A 27,514-nucleotide genomic window follows, 5' to 3' on the forward strand; every position below is an offset into this window, starting at 1 on the left:
TTAACCAAAGAGTGACTTGTTTTCCATAGTTATGTAGACAAATATCACGATAATGAAGATGCCAAGCACAGCGAGCATCAAGCGCGTTGGAAACGCTTCCAGGCTCCTGTCTCCAGCTCCCCTGTTCACTCTGCAGCAGGCTTTCTCTCTGAGGCTCCTCAGTGCTTTGCATCTGATGTCTGATACTCTTGCAGCACGTCTGTGAAAACAGTAGTGGCCTTTAGGGTTGTGTACAACTGCTACTCGAGGACCCCTTAAAATGTGCGGGGCTTCAGGCCCAAGGGAGCAACCGTGGTGAGACTTCAGGAAGCAACCCTCTGCTCATTTAAAACCTAGGCTAATTTCAAAGAGGACTAGTAACAGGATATCACCAAGGTGTGAAGTCTCTGAAATCCCACGGAACGTGTATTCATCACCCTGTGTGTGGCATCTTCCAATGGTGGTGCAGGGCCAGGCTCAGGGCCTTACAGTGCCCCAGTGCCCACTGGGGATGGGCACCCGCTGAGGGGGCATCTTTACATTGGCCCTCTCCCTTTCCTCCACAGGTATAAGCACTGATTTTTCAGGGAGGAGATGGGAACTACTTTTGAAATCTGCTTATGTTACATTGCCAAAGGAAAGAGGGGAATTTCTGATTTGCTAGTCAAATCCTGGCAATCGGCCAAAATTTATTCAGAAGTTAGGAAGTATACCAGAAGGCTTTACTGTTTTGACCCATAAAACATCCTGTTTTGAGCTCTTATTTCAACTCCTTGCTCTTTTTTTTTTCTTTTCTTTTCCCTTCCCCACCAATAGGAATAAAGGTTTCTGAATGACTACCAATGTTTCTAAATGACTTGGGTTCTGGTTCTATGATTTATGCTATCCTCCTCAGCTTCTCCGGCCCATTTCCTTCTCTCTAAATATGAGTAGTGAAGTGCAGAGTCTGTAAGGCTCCTTAGACTTCGAAATTGTGAGAGATCACCAATCGTTCTCCTTTCTCAACACATTCCTTTCAGACTCAAACCCTTCACAAAATCTGAATAATGAGTTTTTTTTCCAGGAGTTGCATAAGACTCATATCTTATGTACATACGTATCTTCTCATATGTTAAGAAAAGCATTACCTTCTTCCCTTAGTACGGTTAGAATCCGAGCAGATTTCTACAGCTTTTGGTTTACTGGTGGAAGTCTTGCATCTCTAATGAACAGAAAAAAATATATCAAAAATTTATAGTTTCCAATATTTTATACAAAGAATTTTTTTTCTAGGAAAAGTCATGTAATCTGAGAACTGATAAGTTTTTGGTGTATCAGGTAGTTTGTGTGTGTGTGTGCGTGTGTGTGCTCAGCCACTTAGTCGTGTCTGACTCTTTGCAACACCATGGACTGTAGCCCGCACCAGGCTCCTCTGTCCATGAAATTTTCCAGGCAAGAACGCTGGAGCAGGCTGCCATTTCCTGCCCCAAGGGATCTTCCTGACCCAGGGATTGAGTCCACTCTTCTTGCATCTCCTGCATTGCCAGGTGGATTCTTTACCCCTGTGCCACCTGGGAAGCCCATTGGGTAGTTTGGTACCTCATAACACAAACTTTAAGTTAACCTTCCTTTGCTCAACAGTTAGTAAAAACATCCAAGCTCTGTAGTGTAATATGTTTCTGCAGTGACTCAGCACAAACAGCAGACGTGCCGGTGACGAGGGTCCGGTGATGCCAGAAGCACGCTGTTCCTAAATGCCAGCTCTTTCTTTTCTCTCTTATTTGTATTTCTATATTGCTTGAAACTTTTTTTAATGAGCCCGCATCATTTTTATACAAAGAATAAAGTTATTTTAAAAGACCAGTTGGCAATGAACATGGATTAGAAAATAATTTAGGAAAGTGAAAATGTTCTGTAAGAGGGGTAGGAGAGATAATCATAGCATTTCTGTTTTTTCCTTTTCCCCCAAATTTCTTTCATACTGGTATATATCTGATAAGGTCAAAAGGCCCTTTAGGCCTTGGTCCCCTCTCTGTGAAATAGAGTTGTAAAGATTAAATGATTTAAACTGTATGAAGTGATGAAAAGCTCTGGCACATGGGAAGCATTCAACAAACATTAGTCATAATGATTGCGAGAATGATAACTTATTAATTTCATGCTGCCGTTTCTCCTCATATGTCTGGTTTTCCTTGACTGTTCATTCATACTTAAGATTCAGGCCTCATCATCCTCAAATGTCTGCAGTGTCCAGGGGGTGAGGCCCAGGAAGGTGAAGACGTGGTGTCAGGTGGTGTCGCTGACCGCCGTTTATCAAGTTCTATTTCTCATGAATGCACTGAGCCGCCTAGACCACCCTACCCTCCTTTGTAGACACTCATTGCTCCATGTTAGAGAGCGTATGTTTGAGGCACAGAAAGGCTAAGTTGTCTCAGGTCACTCAGTATTATCAATGGAACTCTACACCAGACTCCTCTTTTCCCTCCTACAAGAAGTCTTCTCCACCGCTCTTATCCACTCAGATCACTCATCTGGTCTATATTTCTTGGACCCTCATATACGTATTCTATACCTGACTTTATTGACCTGAAGTTTTATTTATTTGTTCAACAAACTTTCTACTGTTCTGCTGAGTACCAGTCCCCATGCTGGCAGTGAGGATTTTCAAAGGGACCACCACACCATCCTTGCCCTAAACAGCTGATCACTGAGTGTGGGGATTTTGTGTGTATTCTGCGCTGACTTCCTTCTCCCTAGTCAGACCATCTGTTGGATCTCACAGAGCTGCCTTCTATTTCTCTCCCCACCCCCCGCCCAGTTTTATTGAAATAATTGACATACATTGCTGTATAGATTTAAAGTGTACAGCAGGATGGCTTGTTTTTCTATTTCTCTTTAATCAAGCCATATTATCTTCCACCGAGGGTGGATATTTGTCCTCCTCCCAGGAGCCCAGCACCCCTGAACACAACAGGAGCCTCCGATCGCTGCCGTGCCGCTAGAGGCCTCAGGAGGCTGTTGGCTGAGGGTCAGGGGGTCAGGCGCCAAGAGCAAGATGAGACTTGCCTCAGACAGGGGAGGACTCAGCCGCACCTGCACAGAGCAAACAGAACAAGATCCAGAAGGGAAGTCCAAAGGAGGCGTTCTGAGAGCGGGAGTGAGATGGACTGACTCGAGGGTGATGGGGGGCAGGCAGGAGAGGGAGGCACTGGGCACTCGTGTGAGTCAGCATGAGCAGGAGGCAGGAGAGCCGTGGTCTCAGCAAGTGTGTCGTCAGGACACCCAACAGAACACACAGCTTAGTGACTGGACAGCCACCTTCAGGCGGTGCTGTGTCAGCAGGCGTGATGGCCTCAGCCCAGTGTGGGGTGGGGAGGGCCTGGCCTGCTCTAGGACCGTCTACTGGGGGTCACCCACTCCCGGCAGAGACCACCAACGGTGAGGCAGTTGTGGCCGCCACCATTCCTCTCTACCCACTCTAACCCCACCTTCTTAAACAAGATGCTCTCAGCAGTGGTTTAGTGGTATCAGGAGCTGTGCTTGGCGCAAGAGTTCCACGCCTGAGGGAGCACTGTTCCCAGCGAGGACATCACTGCAGAAAGAGTTATGTACCTGCACGATATCAATTTCCTGGAGGAAGAAAGCAATGCTCTGGAGGGAGAAGGACTTTGAAAACTCCCACATGTGCGGGCTGCGGGGGCCTGCTCACCAAGAGACACGCAAACAATTTCCAAGGGGGTTGGAAAAACCTTTTATAAGCACATTCTTTTCTTTAAACCTTTTTTAATTACAGAAGTTTCAAACATATACAAAAGTAGACAATCGTATAATGAACCTCTGTGTACCCATCACATGCAATTTCTTTCTAATTCTCTTACATTTAAAAATAGATATGTTAAGTAAAGCATTGGGGTAGAAATCTGTTGCAAAATCAAATTATAGGATTTCACGGTTCTCAGGCAATCACATATTCCCCTCCTATCTTTCCTCTTGTCATAGGAGGTGTAGGTCTTTGATTTCCTTTTCTTCTATAATGTCTTGCCCTTACTTGTATTCCTAGAGTTCTCCTACAGTATACAAAAGGTGAACGTTTTGATTTTCAAAAAAAGAGTAATTATGCTTATCCACATGACTCTGCAGCCATCAGTAATAGTAGTAAAGACTGTATAACAGGGAAAGAGTTATCAGCTAATGTTAAACACAGTAAAGTACAAAATGCTATGTGCTCATTGACGACAGCTGTGTAAATACATACTGGATGTGCAGATAAACAGAAACTGGAGGGAAATTGAAAACATTAAATCAGGTTTTGCGTGTTTGTAGTTGATTTATTTTTTATCTTTGAACAATTCCTTTAATGTTGCTGTAATATGATTTTCACTGTAAACACCATTTACAATGGAACTAAAAAATATTGGTGCTCATTAAAGCCACGGCTTAGTGAGGGTAAATGGCACCCATGGGGAAATGGAATATCTCTGCTCCTTTCTCCCTATGCCCGGAGCTAGATTCTGCAAAGGCAGCTGCTTTTGCAGAGCATTTGCCGCTGATATTGAGGGAATGCGTGACCTCCTCTGCTGCCCCACCCTCTTCTGTACACCCTTAGCACCGAAATCAGAAAAATACCCTCATCCTCATGTTACTGATCAACTGTAGATATAATGTTGTAGTTCTGAGATATACCAGTGCAATAAACCATGAGTATCTCACTACAATACCAGCTAACGCTTACATAGCATTTCCCGTGTGCTAGTCCCCATTCTAAGCATTTCACAGAAATAAACTCATTTAATCCTACCACCCTGTGAGGAAGATGCTTTTATAATGCCCATTTTGCAGATGAGAAAACTGAAGTACGTATGGTTTAAGTAGTATGCCCATGGTCACACAGCCGGCGAGATGGTGGAGCCAGCGGCCAACCCAGGCGAAGTAGCCTCAGGGTCCCTCCTCCTCACACCATGCTGTACTGCATACTGATGGTGCTGCTCTGGAAGGGAATTAGAAAGACTGTGCTTGAATGTTTAATATCTTGGGCATTGAACGTGCCTCGGTTCGTTTTTCTAACAACTCTAAGAGCTAATCGTCACCATTTTATAGGTGAAGAAATAGAGACTTATAGGCTAAATTATTTACCCCAAATTATGCAGTTAGTGAAAGGAATAGCTGTAATTTAAATTCAGGTATTCAGGCTTCGATGCCTCTGTTTTCTGGTCTTTAGTCTTGGAATCATTCTGTTGGGGAAATTCATCATTACAAACACATCAAAACGTATTTCTGAAAACTGATATCACTAATTGATAAATTGTCCAATCATCAACTAATTTCCTGAGGCAGTAACACTTGTAACCATCAGATCTCTTCTTAAATATTTCAGATAAATTGGCTTTTTAATAAGCTTTTTCCAGGTAGACTATTTTGTGCTAATTCTGGCCTACTTATCTATCAGTTCAGTTTAGTTGCTTAGTCATGTCTGACTCTGCAATCCCATGGACTGCAGCACGCCAGGCCTCCCTGTCCACCACCAGCTTTCTCAAACTCATGTCCATCGAGTTGGTGATGCCATCGAGTCGGTGATGCTACTTATATATATGTGTGTGTACGTGTGTGTATATATATATATATATAGATATCATATTGAATATGAAAGTGGATTGTGTATGAGATATTATGTCATACTCTGTTATGGCTAACTATAAAACACTGGGCTATTATCCAGAGCCAGAAAGAACAGTAATCATCTTGTATCCTCATTAAATCATTACTCATCCAAAAATGTATTCGCTTTTGAAAATAATCTACCTTGACTAAAGCCATTCATACTTGCCTATAAAGAAATGCAAGTTTGTTTGCATTTCCACAAGAAGTGTATTTTACAATGCAGACCCAAACCTAGCCAGAAATGTCATAGGCTGACACCCACAGTTTTAGGCAATCAAAGGGGTGCCGCATGCTGGATTTCCCACCCTTTTTTCCTCTTATCCTCCCATGACTTCTAACTGTTGGACTCTGGGGAGTCTAGAGGCAGCTCCTGGGGGTGGGGACGAAATTCCCTCCTAGTCACTAATGCAATTAGTGATTCACTAACTCACTAAAGCAATTTTTTGGAAAAGGCCTATATGTAGAACCAGACTTTTTACCAATGACTTGGCAAACTGGCAGTTTGCGACCCTGCTTAGAGGCAGAAGAAAACCTTTTGATTTAGAACTCTTTAAAATTGAGTTAGCCCAAATCCCTTTATTGACTAAAATGATTAAGTTAATAAAAGATTTTACAATAATCTCAGACTCTTACTTTATTGTTTTTACCTCAACTTTGATTTAATAAAGCTCTCATCTAAAACATTGTGTTCTTTTAACCTGAGTAATGATTTTGAATTAATTTAACAACCTGCATCACATTAACAAAAGAAAGGTTAAAAACCTTGTGACCATTCGCATTCTCGACTTTTAAAACAATTCTCAGCAAACCAGGAATAGAATGGGAATTTCCTTAATTTGTTAAAAGGTTTCTTCCAACACCGACACCAAAATCACACTCAAAAGGAAAACGTCATAAACATTTTCTTTTGATCAGAATCAAGTAAGAATTCTTACTATTATCCCTCTGACTTAATATTGTAATAAAGAGGTCTTAGGCAGCACCATAAAACAAAAAGAAATTAAAGGTAATCAAAACGAATTAAAGAGATTTACAGAAAAATGATTATGATTGCAAAGAGTTCGTTGTTAGAAAATCAATACACCAAAGTCAACTGCATCCCTATCTACAAGCAACTAACCATTTAAAACACAATTTTAAAAAGATGCTATTCCCAATATTAATTGCAAAGAGTCGGACACGACTGAATGACTAAGCACAGCACAGCACCTAACACAGCTACCTAATAAAGCTAACAAAAGATGAGCCTGAACTTCCCTGAGAAAATAATACAATCTTACTGAAGGACATTAAAGAAAATTTCAATAAACGTAAAGAACACGAACAGGAAGTGAAGATCCAGCTTTGTCTAAATTAATTTATTAAGTCAATACAATTTCAATCAAAATTCCAGTCTACATTTTTCATGGAACTTGATAAACTTATTCTAAAATTTATATAGAAGAATGAAGGAACAAGTAAAGACACCATTTAAAAACAACAAAGTGGGGAAGATACGCTAAGGGAGTTAAGGCATTCTGCTCTCAGCACAGGCCAGTGAATTGATCAGAATAGAGACTCCGTTATATTAATCATAGACGTTTATTTCCTGTATTTTATGGTGCTTTGACATCTTGGGGCCTTGCTAATCCAGGAGAGACTGTGAAGCATGCCGTTTCATATGCAAACCAACCAGTCCAAACCCACCAGTCCCTAACCACCTCTCACACACCAAGCTAATTTTTCTCCTGCTGTGAATCAGCCCCATCCCAATATTGGACAACTGGGGACCACCCTATACTATAGCCCAGAGCCCACTGAAGTTATTCAAACTAGCTAATCCTAAAATGCTTACCTTGCATGACCCACTCCTTCCTGCAAACATCACACTCAAGGCATGAGACCATGCTTGCTTTCACTCCCGCCTCCCGCCTGACTGATGCTTCCCCACGTGGCCGAGCATGGCATGATGTATCCATTCCTCTTGGGGACTGTAGGCAATAAACTCTTCTTTCAAAGGCAGTTGTCTCCACGTCTGTCACCTTAGCATACTCGATTAAGACAAATCCTGTGTGCATTTTAAAACACCCACGTATGTTTAGAAATTGATGCATGATGAGAGTTAGCATTGCGGATAAGAAGAGAAAGGACAGACTGCTCCAAATGGCACTGAGGATGAGGCGGGATAGAGGTGCTCCTCCCACCTCTTAGTTAAGCGTAGCCCAAACCCTGGATGTCACATTTGTGTTCAGTCGCTCAGTCGTGTCCGACTCTGTGACCCCATGGACTGTAGCTCGCCAGGCTCCTCTGTCCATGGGATTCTCCAGGCAAGAACACGAGTGGGTTGCCATTTCCTACTCCAGGACATTATAAATAAAGCAAGCATAAAAAGACTCTGAGAGGTGCAGAGAAGCAGACGGGCAAGGGACCTTGGAACCCGAGGAAGACATGTGATGAGTGCTCTGAGTTTTCTTCTCAGTTTGTAAATCCTGGACTGGGTGCTAGAGAAGCCATAACCTGCAATCAGACCCCAAAAAGCTTGCTCAAAAGCCAAAGGACAAAGAAAAGGAAAAGAAGCAGTCTAGTAAGACAGAAGACTTTTGACAGTAACAGCCCTGCTCCACCAAACGGCATACTCCACTCTCCACACAAAGGCACATGGAAGCTTGGACTTCCGCTTCCATGTGTCAGAAGCCCCCGCGCCAGCTGGGTGTGTCAGTGTAGGCCACGGGGGGCCTCACTCCCCGCAGCCCAGCAATAGTGAAGTGTATACACCCACCAGGGCAGCAGCGGAGCCCCAGCAGGACCCTGGGCTTCTACCCGAACCAGATGGCAAAGAGTTGGCCCTCCTCTTTCCCACCAGGGCACGAGCAAGCCCACTAAAATAGAAGACTTAAATAGCACCTGGAGCCTCATAACTCAGGTGAGAAAAAACTAACAGAGGCCAGCACCAAGTTGACACAAATACTAAAATCATCTGACCAGGATTTTGGAGTAACTTTCACAAAGCGCTTCAAGGAACAATGAGACATGTTCGAAACAAATGAAAAACTTTTAATTCTCTACAGAAATGGTACAGTGTATACAGAAAAATCAAGTATAAATTTTAGAATTGAAAAAATTCAACAACCAAAATAAAAAATTTATAATAAAAAATAAACAATACAGAGAAAACAGAATTTTAAAAATGTCTCAGAGTCTTAATGGATTATAATGTCTAACATGTATGTAATTAGAGTCCCTAAAGCAGAGGTCCATCTAGTCAAAGCCATGGTTTTTCCTGTGGTCATATATGGATGTGAGAGTTGGACTGTGAAGAAGGCTGAGCGCCGAAGAATTGATGCTTTTGAACTGTGGTGATGGAGAAGACTCTTGAGAGTCCCTTGGACTGCAAGGAGATCCAACCAGTCCATTCTGAAGGAGATGAGCCCTGAGATTTCTTTGGAAGGAATGATGCTAAAGCTGAAACTCCAGTACTTTGGCCACCTCATGCAAACAGTTGACTCATTGGAAAAGACTCTGATACTGGGAGGGATTGGGGGCAGGGGGAGAAGGGGACGACAGAGGATGAGATGGCTGGATGGCATCACGGACTCGATGGACGTGAGTCTGAGTGAACTCTGGGAGTTGGTGATGGACAGGGAGGCCTGGTGTGCTGCAATTCATGGGGTCGCAAAGAGTTGGACACGACTGAGTGACTGAACTGAACTGAAAGCAGAGGAAGATGAAGTCAGGCTAAAAAAGGTATTTGGAGCAATAATGACTGACAGCATCCCAAATTTGACAAAAGGCACTAACCTACAGGACTAGAAAAGTCAATTTTCATTTCAATTTCAAAGAAGGGCAGTGCAAAAGAATGTTCAAACTACTGGACAATTGCATTCATTTCACACGCTAGTAAGGTTATGCTCAAAATATTTCAAGCTAAGCTTCAGCAGTATGTGAACCAAGAATTTTCAGATGTACAAGCTGGGCTTAGAAAAGACAAAGGAACCAGAGATCAAATTGCCAGCATTCACTGGATCATATAGAAAGCAAGGGAATTCTAGAAAAACATCTATTTCTGCTTCATTGACTAAGCAAAAGCCTTTGACTGTATGGATCACAACAAACTGTGGAAAATTCTTAAAGAGATGGGAATATCAGACCACCTTTCTTGTTTCCTGAGAAACCTGTATGAGGGTCAAGAAGCAGTGGTTAAAACCGGACATGAAACAACTGACTAGTTCAAAATTGGGAAAGGAGTATGACAAGGCTGTATATTGTCAACCTGTTTATTTAAGTTGTATGCAAAGTACATCATGCTAAACGCCAGACTGGATGAATCATACGCTGGGATCAAGACTGGTGGGAGAAACATCAACAACCTCAGATATGCAGATGATACCACTCTAATGGCAGAAAGCGAAGAGAAACTAAAGAGCCTTCGATGAGGGTGAAAGAAGAAGGTGAAAAAGCTGGATAAAACTCAATATTCAAAAAACAGATCATGCCATCTGGTCCCGTCACTTCATGGCAAATAGAAGGGGAAAAAGTGGAAACAGTGACAGATTTTACATTCTTGAGCTCCAAAACCACCATGGACATTGACTGCAGCCATGAAATTAAGACTGTTGCTCCCTGGAAGGAAAGCTATGAGAAATGTAGACAGCTCATTAAAAAGCAAAGACATCATTTTGCTGCCAAAGTCCGTACAGACAAAGCTGTGGTTTTTCCAGTTGTCATGAGTGGATGCAAGAGTTGGACCATAAAGAAGGCTGCGCACCGAAGAACTGATGCTTTTGAACTGTGGTGTTGGAGAAGACTCTTGAGACTCCCTTGGACAGTAAGGAAATCAAACCAGTCCATCCTAAAGGAAATCAACCCCGAATATTCACTGGAAGGACTGATGCTGAAGCTGAAGCTCCAATACTTTGGCCACCTGATGTGAAGAGCTGACTCATTAGAAGACCCTGATGCTGGGAAAGATTGAAGTCAGGAGGAGAAGAGGGTGGCAGAGGAAGAGATGGTTAGAAAGCATTACCGACTCAATGGACATGAATTTGAGTAAACTCTGGGAGATGGTGAAGGACGGGGAAGCCTGGCATGCTGCAGTCCGTAGGGCTGCAAAGAGTTGAAACACTACTTAGCGACTGAACAACAGCAACTAATCTACAGATTTAAGAAGCTGAATGAATTCCAAACAGAAGAAACCTAAAGAAAGCTATGCCAAGATATGTCATAATCAACTTTCTGAAAACTTTTGTGATGTTGAAGGGTATCATAAAGAAAGTGAAAAGGCAACCTACAGAATGGGGAAAAGATATTGGCAAATCATATATCTGATAACAGTCTAGTATTCAGAATACATAAAGTCTTATAACAAAACAAAAAAAAACTACCTGGTTAAAATGGCTTGAACAGACATTTCTCCAAAGAAGAGACACAAAAGAGAAATAGACACTTGAAAAGATGGTTTAGCATCACTAATCATTAAGGAAAAATGCAAATCAAAACCGCAATGAAATACTACACCCACCAGATGGCTATTAAAAAACTTGGGGTGGAATAAGGAGAGTTGACAGGGATATGAGAAATTACAACTCTCATACATAGGTAGTAGGGAAATGCTGCAGCCATTACACAGGTCCCAGCAATTTCACTCCGAGGTATGTACCCAAAAGAACTGAAAACAGGCACTCAACTATTTGTATGTGAATATTCCAGGTAGCAATATCCAAATGTCCTTCAATGAATGAACGAGTGAATAAAAAAATTGTGGTATATCCATCCAGTGGGCTTCCCTGGTAGCTCAGTTGGTAAAGAATCCACCTGCAAAGTGGGAGACCTGGGTTCGATCCCTGGGAAGGGAAGATCCCCTGGAGAAGGGAACAGCAGCTACCCACTCCAGTGTTCTGGCCTGGAGAATGCCATGGACTGTATAGTCCATGCAGTTGCAAAGAGTCGGACACGACTGAGCGACTTTCACTTCACTCACATACAGTGGATCATTATTCAGTCATGGAAGATACAGATACATGCTACAGGGTGGATGAGCCTTGGAAACCTTACGCCAAGTGAAAGAAGCCAGTCACAAAGCATCACATAATAAATGGCCCCATTCATACGAAAGATCCGGAAGTAAATTCATTGAAACAGAAAGCATATAAAGCGTTGTTAGGAGTGGGGTGGGGAATAACTGGGCACTGGGTACTGAGTTTTATTCTGGGGTGATGAAAATGTTTTGCAATTAAATAGAGGTAGTGGTTTCACAGCATTATGAACGTTCTAAATGCTACTGTTCATTTAAAAATAGTAAATTTTGCGTTATGTGAATGTAACCTCAATTTTTGAAAACGTCTGACTCCTGTCATTGTGCTGTGAATGTCTCTATGCAGTGGTCCCCAGCCTTTTTGGCACCAGGGACCACTTTTGTAGAAGACTGGGGAGGGAGGGAAGTGGTTTTAGGATGAGTCAAACATTATATTTATTGTGTACTTTATTTCTTTATTATCATCACATTGTGATATATAACGGACTAATTAGACAGCTCGCCATAATGCAGAATCAGTAGGAGCCCTGAGCTTGTTTTCCTGCAACTAGACGGTCCCGTCAAGGGGTGATGGGAGAGCAGTGGGGAGAGGCTGTAAATGCAGCTGCCCACCACTCAGCTTTTACTGTGCAGCCTGGTTGCTAACAGGTGGTTGGGGACTCCTGCGTTTATATCTTTAGTCTAAGAAAATACGTAATAAAGTGTTGGGGAGGGAGTAATGTCATAATGTCTACAGTTTAGTTTGAGAAACAGTAATATACGAACAAAGCTAGTGGAGGTGATGGAATTCCAGTTGAGCTCTTTCAAATCCTAAAAGATGGTGCTGTGAAAGTGCTGCACTCAATATGTCAGCAAATTTGGAAAACTTAGCAGTGGCCACAGGACTGGAAAAGGTCAGTTTTCATTCCAATCCCAAAGAAAGGCAATGCCAAATAATGCTCAAACTACCGCACAATTGCACTCATCTCACATGCTAGTAAAGTAATGCTCAAAATTCTCCAAGCCAGGCTTCAGCAGCACAGGAATTGTGAACTTCCAGATATTCAAGCTGATTTTAGAAAAGGCAGAGGAACCAGAGATCAAATTGCCAACATCTGCTGAATCATGGAAAAAGCAAGAGAGCTTCAGAAAAACATCTATTTCTGCTTTATTGACTATGCCAAAGCCTTTGACTGTGTGGATCACAATAAACTGTGGAAAATTCTGAAGGAGATGGAAATCCCAGACCACCTGACCCACCTCTTAAGAAACCTATATGCAGGTCAGGAAGCAACAGTTAGAACTGGACATGGAACAACAGACTGGTTCCAAATAGGAAAAGGAGTACATCAAGGCTGTATATTGTCACCCTGCTTATTTAACTTCTATGCAGAGTACATCATGAGAAATGCTGGGCTGGAAGAAGCACAAGCTGGAATCAAGATTGCCGGGAAAAATCTCAATAACCTCAGATATGCAGATGACACCACCTTGATGGCAGAAAGTGAAGAAGAACTAAAGAGCCTCTTCATGAAAGTGAAAGAGGAGAGTTAAAATGTTGGCTTAAAGCTCAACATTCAGAAAACGAAGATCATGGCATCTGGTCCCATCACTTCATGGGAAATAGATGGGCAAACAGTGGAAACAGTGGCTGACTTTATTTGGGGGGGGCTCCAAAATCACTGCAGATGGTGATTGCAGCCATGAAATTAAAAGACGCTTACTCCTTGGAAGGAAAGTTATGACCAACCTAGACAGCATATTAAAAAGCAGAGACATTACTTTGCCAACAAAGATCCGTCTAGTCAAGGCTATAGTTTTTCCAGTGGTCATGCATGGATGTGAGAGTTGGACTGTAAAGAAAGCTGAGTGCAGAAGAATTGATGCTTTCGAACTGTGGTGTTGGAGAAGACTCTTGAGAGTCCCTTGGACTGCAAGGAGGTCCAACCAGTCCATCCTAAAGGAAATCAGCCCTGGGTGTTCATTGGAAGGACTGATGCTAAAGCTGAAACTCCAATATTTTGGCCACCTGATGTGAAGAGCTGACTCCTCTGAAAAGACGCTGATGCTGGGAAAGATTGAAGGCAGGAGAAGGGGACGACGAGGATGAGATGGTTGGATGGCAACACCGACTCAATGGACATGGGTTTGGGTGCACTCTGGGAGTTGGTGATGGACAGGGAGGCCTGGTGTGCTGTGGTTCATGGGGTTGCAAAGAGTCGGACACCAATGAGTGACTGAACTGAACTGAACTGAATAGATAAAGTTATAAAACAAATGTGGTAAAACACTGAGACTTGGTATTTCTAGGTGAAGGAACTCACCACCAAACTGGAACTCCAACAAACAGGAACTCTTTGTTGGAAACTTTCTGTTAAGTTTGAAATCATTTCTTAAAAAGACACCAAGAAAAGAGTAAGAAGACAAACCTACTGATGGGGAATGTCCCTCTCCAATGGGAGAGGCCATGCATGTCAAGGGGCAGGAGTTACATGGGAAATCTCTATCTTCCTCTCAACTTTGCTGTGAACCTAAGACTACTGCAAAAACACTTGTCTCACAAAAAGAGAGAAAAATCTCAAAGTACTTTAGAAGATACATTCTACACTCAATGACTGACAAAGGGTTAGTATCTAAAATATATAAAGATTTCTTACAAATCAGCAAGAAGAAGGTAAACAATCTAATGGAAAAAAATGGGCAAGAGCCATGAACAGGCATCTCACAGATGAGAAAACACAAGCGACCAGTACACATGTGTAAAGATACTCAACTTGCAATAAGAAAAATATAAATTACAGTCATAACGAAATACCATCTTCCACCCACTACATTGACAAAAAATTAAATCTGTCCATACTACACTTTGGAGAAGATTTAGAACAACGGAGCTCTTGATATACCGCTGGTAGGAGCATAAAATGTTGCAGCTACTTTATAGAACAACTTAGCATATTCTCTTAAGTTGAAGAGAGATATATCCTTGGTTCCACTAATCGAGAAGCGGAGCAGTCCACTTCTCGGTATACTCATTCAATCAGAAAAAATTTCTTGTGCATGTGCACAGTGGGTCACGTGCCCATGTGTTTGTGGCAGCACTGATTGTATTAGGAAAACTTGGAAATGATCTGAAAAGTCCAATAAATACAGAATGGATAGATATGTTTTCATAATATCTATATAGGAGCAAAAATGAACTAGAGCAGCAGGTATTGAGTGACGCTCACAACAGAATACGGAAGGATAAAGGAAAGTTGCAGAAGACTTGGGCTTCCCCGGTGGTTCAATGGTAAAGAATCCACCTGCAAGGAAGGAGATACGCTTTCAACCCCTGTGTCAGGAAGATCTTCTGGAGAAGGAAATGGCAACCCACTCAAGTATTCTTGCCTAGGAGATCTCAGGGACAGGAGCCGGGTGGGCTACAGCCCATGGGCTCACAAAGAGTTGCACGCAACTCAGGGATTAAATCACCACCACCACAGAAGAATACTTACATTGTGATATAACCTAAATAAAATCCAAAATCATGAGAAACTAAAGTTTGTGGATACTGTAAAGAAAAGGAAAAGAATGAAAGGTAGAAAATTCAGGTTATTGGCTACCTTGGGAAAAGGCAGGAAGGGGATACAGTCAGGGAGGGATACACTGGTGTCTTCTACTGAATTAGAAGTGAATTTTTTTTTTAAAATCTCTGGAGTGGGTCTCTAACTACTCATGTGATTCTCTATACCTTTTTAGATGCATAAGATATGTTATAATAAAATGTCAAAAAAAGTTTTTCAGGTTTGAATTTTTTGGTCCACTTGGGAAAGTTCCAGGTACCCAAATGCATGTACGTCAGCCCATTTTAACTCTCCCGATTTCTGTAGCATAGTTTAATGAGTGAATGGACGGATGGATGACAAGCGCCTCTCTTTACAAAGAGAGCCTTTGCTTCCATGGGTGAACTTCTGCGATACAAACAAAAGAGACACTGGGGGGAGCTGTTTCACTACTCAGGTACCTGGTTGTTTTTCCGCCCCTTTGAAAGCTTGATATACTGGAAAGGGCAATAGAATGGAAATTGGGAGGCGGGAATTCTATTCCAACTTTTCTTCTAACTCTGTGTGGTTTGGGCAAGTCATATCCCCTCTCTGCTTGTTACTTCATCTATAAGATGGATCATATAGCCTCCTCCAAGAAGCCTTTCAGATAGGGAATTCCATAATCAATCATTATCTCTAGTAAATCATGCCTAGACTCAAGAGACTCTGGTGCTCACAAAGCCCTAACAAGTCCCAAGAAGTTAAAATAACTCAGGGGTCCTCGTGTGAGCAATTCTTATCCCCCCAAATGGATACATATATCTAAACTCATAAGGCAAATTATAGATTAGTTAAAGTCGGTGTGGTTATATCCTTAGATGAAAGGGAATGGAAAGATGTACATCCTAAACAAATACATATTTTTCCTTTAGAAAAAGACCACCACTGCTCATAATTGTTTTATGAAAATAAACGTCTACTTTTATTATCAGCTTAGAATTACTATAATCGGAGTTTGGTTTCACTATCTCTTCCTGCTGCTCTTGTATTTCAAAAACTGGGTTTTACTACATAGAAAGAACCAGCATGTAACCAATAAGATAAAGGCAAGAAAAAATAAGATACAGGCACATTGATTATTAAGCATATCTACCGGGAGGTTAGTATTTTTAGAAGAACAAGGTTAAATTACATTCCTTGTAAAGATGACATCTAGCTCCCATTAGCGCACGTCATAGGTAAGAACAAAGGGCTTATTAAATAGTTATAGAATACGCAATTTACTCTTCACTTTGACTCAACCGAATATACAGCTATTATTGGGAATAAGGATGTTTCTCAATTAATTAAGAAACTGTGGTCTCCTAAAATCTTTACATGCAACTCAAACCGCACGGTTAATGGCAGTCTTAAGAGCAGCATATTCCCTCAGTACACAGGCTCTTCTGTGCAGTGCTTGGGGGTAGGCTCTGTACGTGATGATTACAGGCCTACAAGGCATATTATCAGCAACAACAGCAACTGAGACACAGACAGCAAAAAATCCTGTGAAAGTCCCGGCACAAAGACATTGAAGCCCATCTCAGAATCAGAAATGGAAAAGACATGAAGCTTTCTCTCTTTTCCTTTTCCTTCCCCGGATTGTCAGCGTGTTCTGCACTGGAAGGCGGGGAGTGGGGACACGGACTCAGAGTGCCAGCCTGCCTGAAGGTCAAGGACATGGAGCAGGGGGCTCCATGTGTGTACGGGGGGGACTTTGGGGGTACCTGATGGGTGACGAACAGGAACCGAAGGGGAGAGAACAGCTTGGAGGCTTTGTGTGTCCTCTGTCCCAGGACAGAAAGACAGCAAGGGGAGGGCCGCATGGAGGTGTTGGCATGTCCAGGGGTCAAGGAAGTAGTGATGGGGGCCGTGCAGACAAGGAGCTGGCTATTATGATTGAGAAACTGCTTATGCTGAGAGCATTAAAAAATTGAACAAAAATGTAAATACACAGAGGATAATGGAAGGCAGGTTTTTCCCTGTCAGAGAAGTGACTTACAAACACAGAAAGGGGAAAGGTTAGAAAGAACACTGCAATGCTGGATTGTAATTGAAAGCCAATATGGACTCACACTTTTAAAATGTATATATAGAGAGATATCAAAATAGTGGTAGACGCATAAGTCTATGTGTACACAGAAACAAACATTTTCTACCTCTGTCCACTGAGAGGGCCTAGAGGCAATGATTCCCCAGTAACAGCAAGCTCGCTGAAGATCTTGGTTTCTGAATATCATTCTGCTGTAAAAGGAGCCAGCATTCCTGGGGCAGAAAAAGCACAAGATGGGTCTGAAACATCTTGTTATGTTTCAGAAATTAAGGAAATGCTCAAGGAATGAGGAGCACCTGTCTTTTTCTCTTTGTTTTGTTTTGTATTGCTCTCACTGCACTGCATGTGGGCTACTGGTCACCCCTTGTTGTTATTTAGACACTAAGTCATGTCTGACCCTTTGCAACCCCACGGGCTGTAGCCCACTGGGCTCCTCTGTCCACTGGATTTCCCAAACAAGAATACTGGAGTGGGTTGCCATTTCTTTCTCCAAGGGACCTTCCCAACCCAGGGATTGAACCCACGTTTCCTGCAACGGCAGGCAGATTCTTTACCATCTGAGCCACCAGGAAAACCAAACCAACCAACCAACAAATAAATGAGGGTGAAGGGAAAGTCTTCCTTATAGCAAAATACCAACTAATAAACGTAGAAGAAATAATCGACATAGAAACTTTCAATGGGCCATCCTGATGATGGAAGTTGAATTAGGCAGTCATTTCTGAGTACTGGGCTAATGACTACTGGGTTTGATGAGGTATCATTTCAGAATATTTTCCCTCAAAACTCTGTTCAGTTCCAAAGGGAGAAATGTGGAGAGGGGCCCGACAGACACCGACTTTTCCAGGTGATTAAGGCTAGCATTTACCAGCAGTGGGACAGAAGAACAGGAGCACACCATTCTGAGGAATTCCTGCCTGGATACATGGCCTGAATGAAGTCCAGAGAAGCATCACCCTGCGAAATGAAAGGCCTATCCTCCTGAAAACAGTCCAGGACATTTGACAGGGAAAGACTGAGGCACTGTTGGTTCAGATTGAAGGAAGCTGCAGAGGCAACATGTGTTCCTGGATCGGCCTTGGGCCAGAAACCAAGAGACATAATCAGAACAGTTGGTGAGGTCTGAATGGGGTCTGAACACTGGATGGTAGTGTTGCATTAATGTGCATTTCCATTTTACACAGTGGTTATGTGGGAAAGAATCCCTTAGGGGCAGGCAGAATACATGCTGGTGAACTGAGGGGCTGTATGACTGCTGTTTGCTCTTAGTGGTTCAGAAAGACATGATGGTGGGACACGCACATGCACGTACATGTACACGTATGCTCACACACACGCACAATAAGGACCTACTGTATAGCGTAGGGAGCTATACTCAATATTTTTTAATAACCTACACGGAGAAGGAATACATATGTATATATACAAAAACTAAATCACTAAAACCAACCAACATTGTAAATTAACTATAGTTCAATTTTTTTTAACGTGGTGAAAGGTAACCATTGGATTTTCTGGGATATGGGAATTCTATTGAGTTGGTCAGAAAGTTCTTTTGGGTCTTTCTGTAAGATGTAATGGAAAAATCCAAAAGAACTTTTTTGGCTAACTCAATACTATTCTTGCAACTTTCCCCAGGTTTGAACTTATCTCAAAATAAATTATTCAAAAAATGTTTAGAGAGGCAGGGGATAGATTTAAATCTACGATTGAGAAGAAGGAACCCTATATACTTGAGAGAGAACATATAACATTTTTTTTTAAGTTTGATCTGCCTCATTCAACACACACCACTCACGGAGAGCAATCTTTAATTATATCTGTATGTTTAACTATATAAACACATTTGTGTGTGATGTGATAAGTCGCTTCAGTCATGCCCTCTCTTTGCGACCCTATGGACTGACGAGCCTGCCAGGCTCCTCTCTCCATGGGATTCTCCAGGCAAGAATACTGGAGTGGGTTGCCTTGTTATTCTCCACACCCAGGGGAGGGTCTGGAGACCCAGGGATCCAACCCATGACTCCTGAGTCTCCTGCACTGGCAGGTGGGTTCTTTACCACTAGCATCACCTGTAGGCAACTGTGAATCACATTCTGTGGCACTTGGGAGTTCAATACTGAAGATTTCGTTTCCATTATATTATTTTTCACTAAGTATGTTGCTTTGTTGGAGAAGGCAATGGCACCCCACTCCAGTACTCTTGCCTGGAAAATCCCATGGACGGAGGGGCCTGGTGGGCTGCAGTCCATGGGGTCGCTAGGAGTCGGACACGACTGAGCGACTTCACTTTCGCTTTTCACTTTCATGCATTGGAGAAGGAAATGGCAACCCACTCCAGTGTTCTTGCCTGGAGAATCCCAGGGACGGGGGAGCCTGGTGGGCTGCCGTCTATGGGGTCGCACAGAGTCGGACACGACTGAAGCGACTTAGCAGCAGCAGCAGCAGCATATTGCTTTGTATCACAGATAATTAAATATCATGCTTTTTATATAATATTAATGATAATATTTTTATTTGTACTTATATAACCCATTATACTCTACCACTTCTCTATTTCACCCACTCCAACTTAATCCTTACAAAATTATATGAAGTTGAGATTATTATCATCCATATTTATGAGTGAAAAAATGAAGACACAGAGAGGGCAAGTGTCTTGTCCAAGTTAGTGGCAGAACTGGGATACGAACCCAGGCAGTAGAGTCCATATTTTTTATAGACATGTTCTTTGTTTCCGGAGCTCTACTTAAATCTCTGCAAGACAGAAACTACGGCTCCTTTTGCACCTATTTTCTTCCTAAAGAAGGTCCAGCACGACACCCTATATACAGGGTGCATGACTGTATATGCCCTATATACAGTTACGAAGTATAAGCAGTCGCTAACTCACACTCTGAGACCCGGCGGAAGCTCTGTGGCCACGACCCCCTGGACGGTCATTACTTTGCTCTGACCCAAGCACTGTCTCGAGAGACTGCAGTAAGGTGTGTCTAGGAGACGGCACAGACGAGGAGGCCAGAGAGCCAGATCATGATTGTCAGCGCAGGCGAAGCTTCCCTGCAGGTCAGCAGCAGGGACTGTGTAACTGCCCCAACCCACACATGCCTGGTGTTGAACTAACCAGAGGACTCGGATACAGTTTTTCACCCTCAAAAGCTGACAGCCTGGAGCACTCCTGGGCAGAGGGTGGCAGTAGGGGTTGATTGAAAAGCAGATTCCTAGAACCAGACCCCCAGAGCACATGAGGAGAAACTCCTGGTTGAATGTAGTATAGGAGAGGTGGCAAGATGAGAAGAAGGCATTCTAGGCTGGGAGAGCAGAATGAACGGGGTTTCTGGCCAAAAAGAGCACTCTGTTGGGGAGAGGATAAGGAGACACCCAGATGGGACCAGGAGCACACACCTTCCAGGGCCAGCTGCCCTCTGGGTGTTGCACACGGCAGCTCCCCGCCCCCCCTAGACATGTGCCTGCATAAACACGTCACCCTTTGGAACCACTCCCAAACCCAGGGTGACCATATGCCCTGTTTTGCCAGAATAGCCCTGTTTTTACTCCTGCCATTTCAGCATCCATTCTGGTTTCATTCTCAAAAGCATCCTGTTAGGGATAATAAATTGTATGGTCACCCTACTCAAGCCCCACTTTATGCAACCTCAGTGCTGTAGATTGTGTTGCCTCCCTACTTTCACCTGAACACTATTTTTCCCTCTTTGGGAGAAGGGCACTTAGAGCCTGAGTTATGCACATTGGCCTAACTCCTTCCTCCATCAGTGGAAGCACAAACTGTGTCTAGAGTCTATCTGATGGAAAAAACTCAATAAAAAATGTTCACCTGGCTTTGTTGGTAGTCTTAATCACCAAATCAAATGGGCCATATATGTGACTTGATAAAACACACACACGTATAGTATTAAAAAGTGTCCAGAAATTGACACAATCCAAATCTCAAAGTGGTTTGTATTCCCCTAGAAATCTACTAAAATAAGAGGGAACCATGTGTTCACTGGTGTTTCAGAGAAATGTAAACACTACCTTTGCAGGTACTTAGAGGACTATTAGGTACAGACCACTGCTTTTAAGTAATTAAAGTCTATGGTGTTCGACAAGTGTCTCAATACACACACTTTCTACCACATTTTACATGGAAATTTAAGTGCTTATTTACATTTACTTTCAGACTTAAAGTTGAAAAGATGTCTTGGGGCCCTTCCGAGAATCAAAATGGCTTATATAAATCCTTCAGATCAAAACATCTTATGCCATCACAAACTTTCTGTTAAATTCTATTGCTAATTCAAAATATTGACGTGTTTTATTTCAGGTTTCCGTAAAGCAAAGCATGAAAGACATTGGTCCCACCTGATGCATCTTAAATAGTCAGACTGCTATTATTTCTGGAAATGTCTTTGCAGGAACTATACAAAAGGCTTTTTCTGTGGAAATGAGGCTTACTGAATGGAAAGGATTCCTTTAATGAGCCATTTAGAAGAATTTAAAAATCCATTTAGAAAATTTGTAAGATATCAGAAGTCCTTCATCAAATGTGAATTATGTTTCAGTGGGAAGCTAAAGCTACAGTGTACCGCAGAAATGTTTACATGGGGGCTCCTTTTCACTTGGTATTTAAACTCAGCAAGTAGTCTACATACTAGATCACACTGGTAAACTCACCCATTTGCCAACAGAACTGTCTGGTAGATTTGATGAGGTGAGCTTTGTGCTCCTACTATGTGCAACAGCCTGTGGCAGCCACTGAACGGCACACAAGGCCCCTGCCAAGGGATGCGTTGCTTTGGCCTTTGAGATGCGCCTAAAGTCATCGCAGGATTTTAACAGGAAGGGAAACGGGGAGCAGGTGGGAAAATGAAAGGAATTTCACGCAAAAAGAACAGCTGAGACCAAGGCCTGTGGAAAGAAAGTGTGCGAGGTGCAGAAACAAGCAATTACGGTTGAGTCTGATGAAAATCCCATGGATGGAGGAGCCTGGTGGGCTGCAGTCCGTGAGGTCGCTAGGAGTCGGACACGACTGAGCGACTTCACTTTCACTTTTCACTTCATGCATTGGAGAAGGAAATGGCAACCCACTCCAGTGTTCTTGCCTGGAGAATCCCAGGGACAGGGGAGCCTGGTGGGCTGCCGTCTCTGGGGTCGTACAGTCGGACACGACTGAAGTGACGCAGCAGCAGCAGCAGCAGCAGCAGCAGCTGATGATGATGGAGATAAAGTTCCTGGAGACACTGGTGTCTCCTCATGGCGTAGAATAAGCGTGCATCTTGCTCTAAAGCCTCCAGGCAAATTAGTAATATGACTTAATCTCTACTGGTAGATTTGAACCCGACTTGGGTAAGTTGGAGGAAGAGGCCAGTTAGGAAGATTTTGCAATTGTTCAAATTTTTTTTAAAAAGTAGATGAATGCAAACCAACGTAGCAGCAGTGGAGAGATAAGGAGGGATAATTAAAAACAAAACAAAATTCTAATTCTAACTCAGAATTCTAATCCACGGGACTTGGCAATGATGTATGTGTAGGAAGTGAGGACTGTGGACATCCCACAATAACTCAGAGGTTTCGAGCTGGGACAGTAGGAAGGCAGTGAAGCCATCAGAATGAGCAGAGGCCACAGATGGAGTTTGGGGTGAGTGAGAATGAGCTGCTGGGATATAACTGAAGTGGGGAGTATAAACATATCTATCTAATCTGTGAAATGTCCATGATTACAAGCATTTGTTGGGTGAATGTGAGAAATGGGGAAGGAAGGACGGGGAGGAGAAGGAGAAGGAAGGAGCTTTCCAGGACAGCAGGCAGTTGGATATGCAGACCCAAGCCTAGGAGAGGGTTCTCTGTGCAGGCCATGCAGAGACACCCCAGAGAGAGGCCCGAGGGGAAGAGACAGAGAGGGAAAAGACACGGAGTGAGACGGAAGCGGCTGAAGACAGACTCGAGCACCAGCGCCCACAGGGGCCGACAGACAAAGACCCAGCTCAGAACAGGAAGAGGGCAGACCCAAGAGCTGCCAAAATCTAAGGAAACAGGTGTCTCAGCAAGGAGGGACAGTGGTCAGAAGGCTGAGAAAGCGCTTCTAGAGTTGATGGCCCGGAGTTCATTACGTGGGCTAACAGTGCTCCAGGTCCAAGGCTAAGAGCTTTCCCCTTCCCAGTCTCTCTGTGTCCCCGGCACAGCGATCCAGCTGCACTCGGGGAGGCCTAGTCGCATAACCAGCAAGTGGAAAGGCAGGGCTGCTAAACCAGCAGGGCTTGCCCAAACCTGCGACTCCCACCAACCGGCTGCTTGTCTCAGCAGTGACGAGGGTGGAGGGCAGACCTTGGCGTCCAGGAGACAGAGAGAAGGGCACGGGAACTCACACTCACCCCACGCTCACTGTGGGTGTACGTGTGACCGCGGGCGAGAGGAGAGACCGGGGACGACAGCTGGAGGGGGCGAGGGTGGCTATTCAGGGAGGGGCGGGAGACACTGTCACTCTGGGCCCTGCACTGGGATGTGGAAATAGTTTCATAAAACAGAAACCTGCATTAACAGGGGCTTTTTAAAACACTAGGATTTTACCATTATAACTGAGTGTAGCGGACTAGCTATTTCCTCCGCTAATACACATGAAAGGTGCTATTTCCCATATTTAATATATGTGTAAAAGTATTCACGCATTAGAATTGTACATACATTTTTGGGTCCCTTGCTTTTTTCTGATGAGGGTGTGATATTTCTTTTCAAAATGATAGTGGCATTAAACTCTGGATCATGGGAAACAAAAGGAAAATCAGCCATGAGAACATACCAGCTAGCAAAGGGAATATACACCAATCACAGGAGTGAATCCTCTCAATCACAGGGCAAGAGATTCTTGTGAGGGGAAGAAAATTCATTTCGCTTTCTGAGGGCAGATTCTGCACTGGCCTTTGGGAGCACACAAGTACGCTGCGGGCTCCTCCCTGGGAGGCTGCGGTCATCTTTGTGTGCCTCTGAGAGAAACACGCTGCAGAGCCGGAGCTGGCTGCTCATCTGGGCGTGTTTTTGGTCTCATCGTTGCCCCTTCAAAGCGGCTGTAAGCCTCATGCATCTCTGATCGTCAAGACAGGGCAGAATTTGTCCTGTATTCAAAGGAGCACCCAGGGGAGGGAAGGCCCGGTCTGTGCTAAAAAGGCTTTAAAATCAGGGGAACCGCCATGAGCAGAAAAGGTAGTTGTTAACTCTCGGCTTCAGTTGGCAGAGAACTGTTTTGATCAACTTGGAGCAGCTGTGTGCTGTTGGACATGCAGCAGAGGTTTTCTTGCAGAGGACTTTACGTGAGTCCTCCCAGTCAAAAATATTTGGGACGTTTGAAGAGGTTGTGAAAATTGAAAGTGAAGTCGCTCAGTCTTGTCTTTGCGACTCCATGGACTGGAGCCTACCAGGCTCCTCTGTCCATGGGGTTTTCCAGGTAAGAGCGCTGGAGTGGGTTGCCACTTCCTTCTCCAGAGGATCTTCCCCATCCAGGGATCAAACCCAGGTCTCCCGCACTGCAGGCAGACGCTTTAGCCTCTGAGCCACCAGGGAGGCCCCTGAAGAGGTTAGATCCACGGAATGCCAGCACAGTGAGTGAGAACAAGAAAAACCGAACCCGTTCATTGTTCGGACCACCTAATGCTCAGCCTCAGGTCTGGTGCTGCCCTGCCCCCTCCACCACAACCCCACCCCAGGGCTGCGTGCCTCTGCGAAACGCCCAAGGCCGAATGCCCACAAGACCTCGTGAATTCCATGACAACCCTGCTTTCTAACGGCACCAGGGTCTATGAAACTCCTCCAATGGGCGGATTCAAGTGTCTAATTCAGACCTGACCTTGAGAGGCAGGTTTTCTGCTTGTACTACCCACCGGCCATTGCCTCTTGCATTACGAGAGAAGGACTGAAGCAGAGCTTCCACTCTGACCTGACTGCCTGCAGTAGGCTAGTGTTGGGCGGACGGTAAAGCAAGAGCAGAGCTTGCAAAGCGCAGGTCCAGCTCCCTCCTAGACCTCGCATGAATGCACCTCTGGGGAGAAACTGCCTGCTGAGAACTGGGATGGCTTGGCTTGAGAACACAGCAGCTTGGCTGTGTAGCTCTGACCTGCAGTCCTGGGCAGCCACGAGCAGTGAGCATACAAGCCTTCCTCTCTGGAATCTTCTAGGCTGACACTGCATTTCATCAGAAGGCTGGTCAGGTCCCTTCAGCTCCTGTCTCTGGCAGGGTACCAAGGTAGCCCCAGATCTGGATCAAGACTCTGAACACATCCCGCCTCCAGAAAAACTCTGCAGTGGCCATTTGTCCTGAGGGACCCCCATGCTAACTGCTCTGCTCAGGGGCCAGTGAGGTCTGTCCCCAAGCTCCGCTGCCACTTCCACGAGGTCATGTTGGGCTCAGGGAAAGCCTCAGGGTCTGCGCCACCACCAACACTAGGTATTCCAGGGGATTCTTTGGGGGCCCCAGGCATCTACATTGTTTCCTGAGTTCTTACTTTGAACTGTATGAAATTGCCATTTTTCGTAGGTCAGACATGGATAAATGTGTCATATGCTCATCTTCATAATGGAAATTACGAGAAAAGTGTAGAGTGAATTCCCGTTGTATGCACAGCATTGTTCCAGGACCTGGACGCGTAGTGATGATGGAGACGGGTGGGCCTTGTTCTTCATGGCACATTCTATTGGGAGCTGATTTTCTGGGGCCGCTTCCTAGCTATACGTTAAGCCAGTTACTGGGCCTCTCTGAACTTCACCTAAGTATTGTGAAGGTTAAATGTGATAATGTATATTAGGCCAGAAATGCACCGATGGCCTTCAATGAATGATAGTTCCTTTTATTTTCCTGTGGTTCCCATAGGACTCCTAATAAATGTCTATTCAACAAAAAAAGCCTCAGAATGCGTTGTGGGAATCTTAAAGCCCACCCACTCAGAGCCTAGACACTCCTGCAGGAGAACTGTACACATGGGGCAGGGGTCCCTGAAAAGAAAAACCACGGATCCCAGAGTTCCCCGCTCCCTATGCATCCTGGGGCCTGGTAGAGACCAGCTGTGGTCCACCCCCACGAAGTCAGGAAGGCAGCAGGCACAGGAGGGCTGGTTCATGCGTCTGAATGGACGTGTCATCATTTAGTCTGAAGAAAATAATTGTCAGATTTATTGCTTGAGGCTAAGCAGAGGTTGAGACCTGAAAGGAGACTAGGAAATTACCTGTCAGAACTTCTGGTTTTAGAAATCAAATACAGAGTTGGCTCTGATTAGCAACAGAATGTGCAGATTGACCAGTCCTTTCTCCAACAGTCCACCCGCTGAGTCACTGGCATGACTGTAGATGTGGAGTTAATAGATTCCTTTTGCAGCCCAGGGGCCTATTTTTTGGCTCTGTGTGTAAACAGGCCACAGGGGTATTTCACAGGTCACCTGGCATGTCATTTAAGGCTGCACAAATCATAGCGTGCAAGGCGTGAATGAGTGCGCAGCTGCTACCTACAGGTCAGCTTCTGATGGTACCTTCACTGCCGTCGTCGTCCCGAGCTCTGCTCAGTTCTCTGGGTCGATTCTTCTTGGGTGGTGCACGTGGAGTTGAGACCAACAATTGCATTAGCTTCTTTTCATACACTTTTCTGGTGGAAGCTGAGAAAGAATGTGGGGAGCAGTTAAGTCACTCTGTGTATGTGATCTCACTGGATTCAAAATATTACACAACCTAGATTTTTATTCTTACATTATTGGGAAATTGTGGCTCTTACAGTGAGGTGGACCCCATACCTACTGGACTCACTCCTCGCCTTCCACCAACACTTATGGTGGGCTTCTGGGCACTGGCCACAGTTAGGCGTCGTGGACATTGGAGAACAAGACTGACAAAGTAGTACATCCTATTTATGGGAAATACGGACAAGAACATAAACAGTTGACATGGTGCACATTCTAGAAACGTAGAAAGAGCCCAGGGTGATATAATCAAGGGTAACTAGCTTCTCACGGTTGTAAAATACCAATACTTTCTCTTCACTAACCTGTGAATAAGAACTGGGTTACTTATGGTCTCTTCCTTCCATGTGGTTTTCTGGGTTTTAAACTTTTTTCCTATTTCTATTTTAATGTTTTTTTTTTACTGCATGTGTTCCTTCCACTACAAATGATTTTCAGCCTTTGGAGTTAGCTCACAAGTAATCACCGCGTAGCGTCTAATAACTGCCGCATACGTACGTAGTATTGGGCCAGGTGGAAATCCCAGTGTGTTGAGTTTATTCTGTAACTCGGCATCACTCAGACACGTCACCTCCACCAT

The 27,514-nt window shown here is 44.0% G+C and overlaps 1 protein-coding gene across 1 annotated transcript; it reads right to left on the bottom strand.

Annotated features, from left to right (window-relative positions):
* Positions 1-27,514, bottom strand: LEMD1 (LEM domain containing 1). The gene is made up of 6 exons (XM_069545100.1): positions 27,433-27,514; positions 26,731-26,853; positions 23,903-23,973; positions 23,593-23,652; positions 2,918-3,051; positions 1-199 (listed from the first exon to the last, which is right to left on the bottom strand). Exons 1-6 carry the CDS (start codon positions 27,512-27,514, stop codon positions 1-3), a joined length of 669 nt encoding a protein of 222 aa, XP_069401201.1.

The sequence above is a fragment of the Ovis canadensis genome, chromosome 12, assembly GCF_042477335.2.
Source record: "Ovis canadensis isolate MfBH-ARS-UI-01 breed Bighorn chromosome 12, ARS-UI_OviCan_v2, whole genome shotgun sequence".
Lineage (NCBI taxonomy): Eukaryota > Metazoa > Chordata > Mammalia > Artiodactyla > Bovidae > Ovis > Ovis canadensis.

Coding starts and splice junctions, on each gene's coding strand:
- LEMD1 (XM_069545100.1), bottom strand. CDS start 27,514: ATGGTGGAGGTGACGTGTCTGAGTGATGCCGAGTTACAGAATAAACTC. Junction 3,052..23,592: donor ACACCCACAGTGAGCGTGGG/GTGAGTGTGAGT, acceptor TGCTCTGTGCAG/GTGCGGCTGAGTCCTCCCCT. Junction 200..2,917: donor GGCTCCTGTTGTGTTCAGGG/GTGCTGGGCTCC, acceptor CTGTTTTCACAG/ACGTGCTGCAAGAGTATCAG.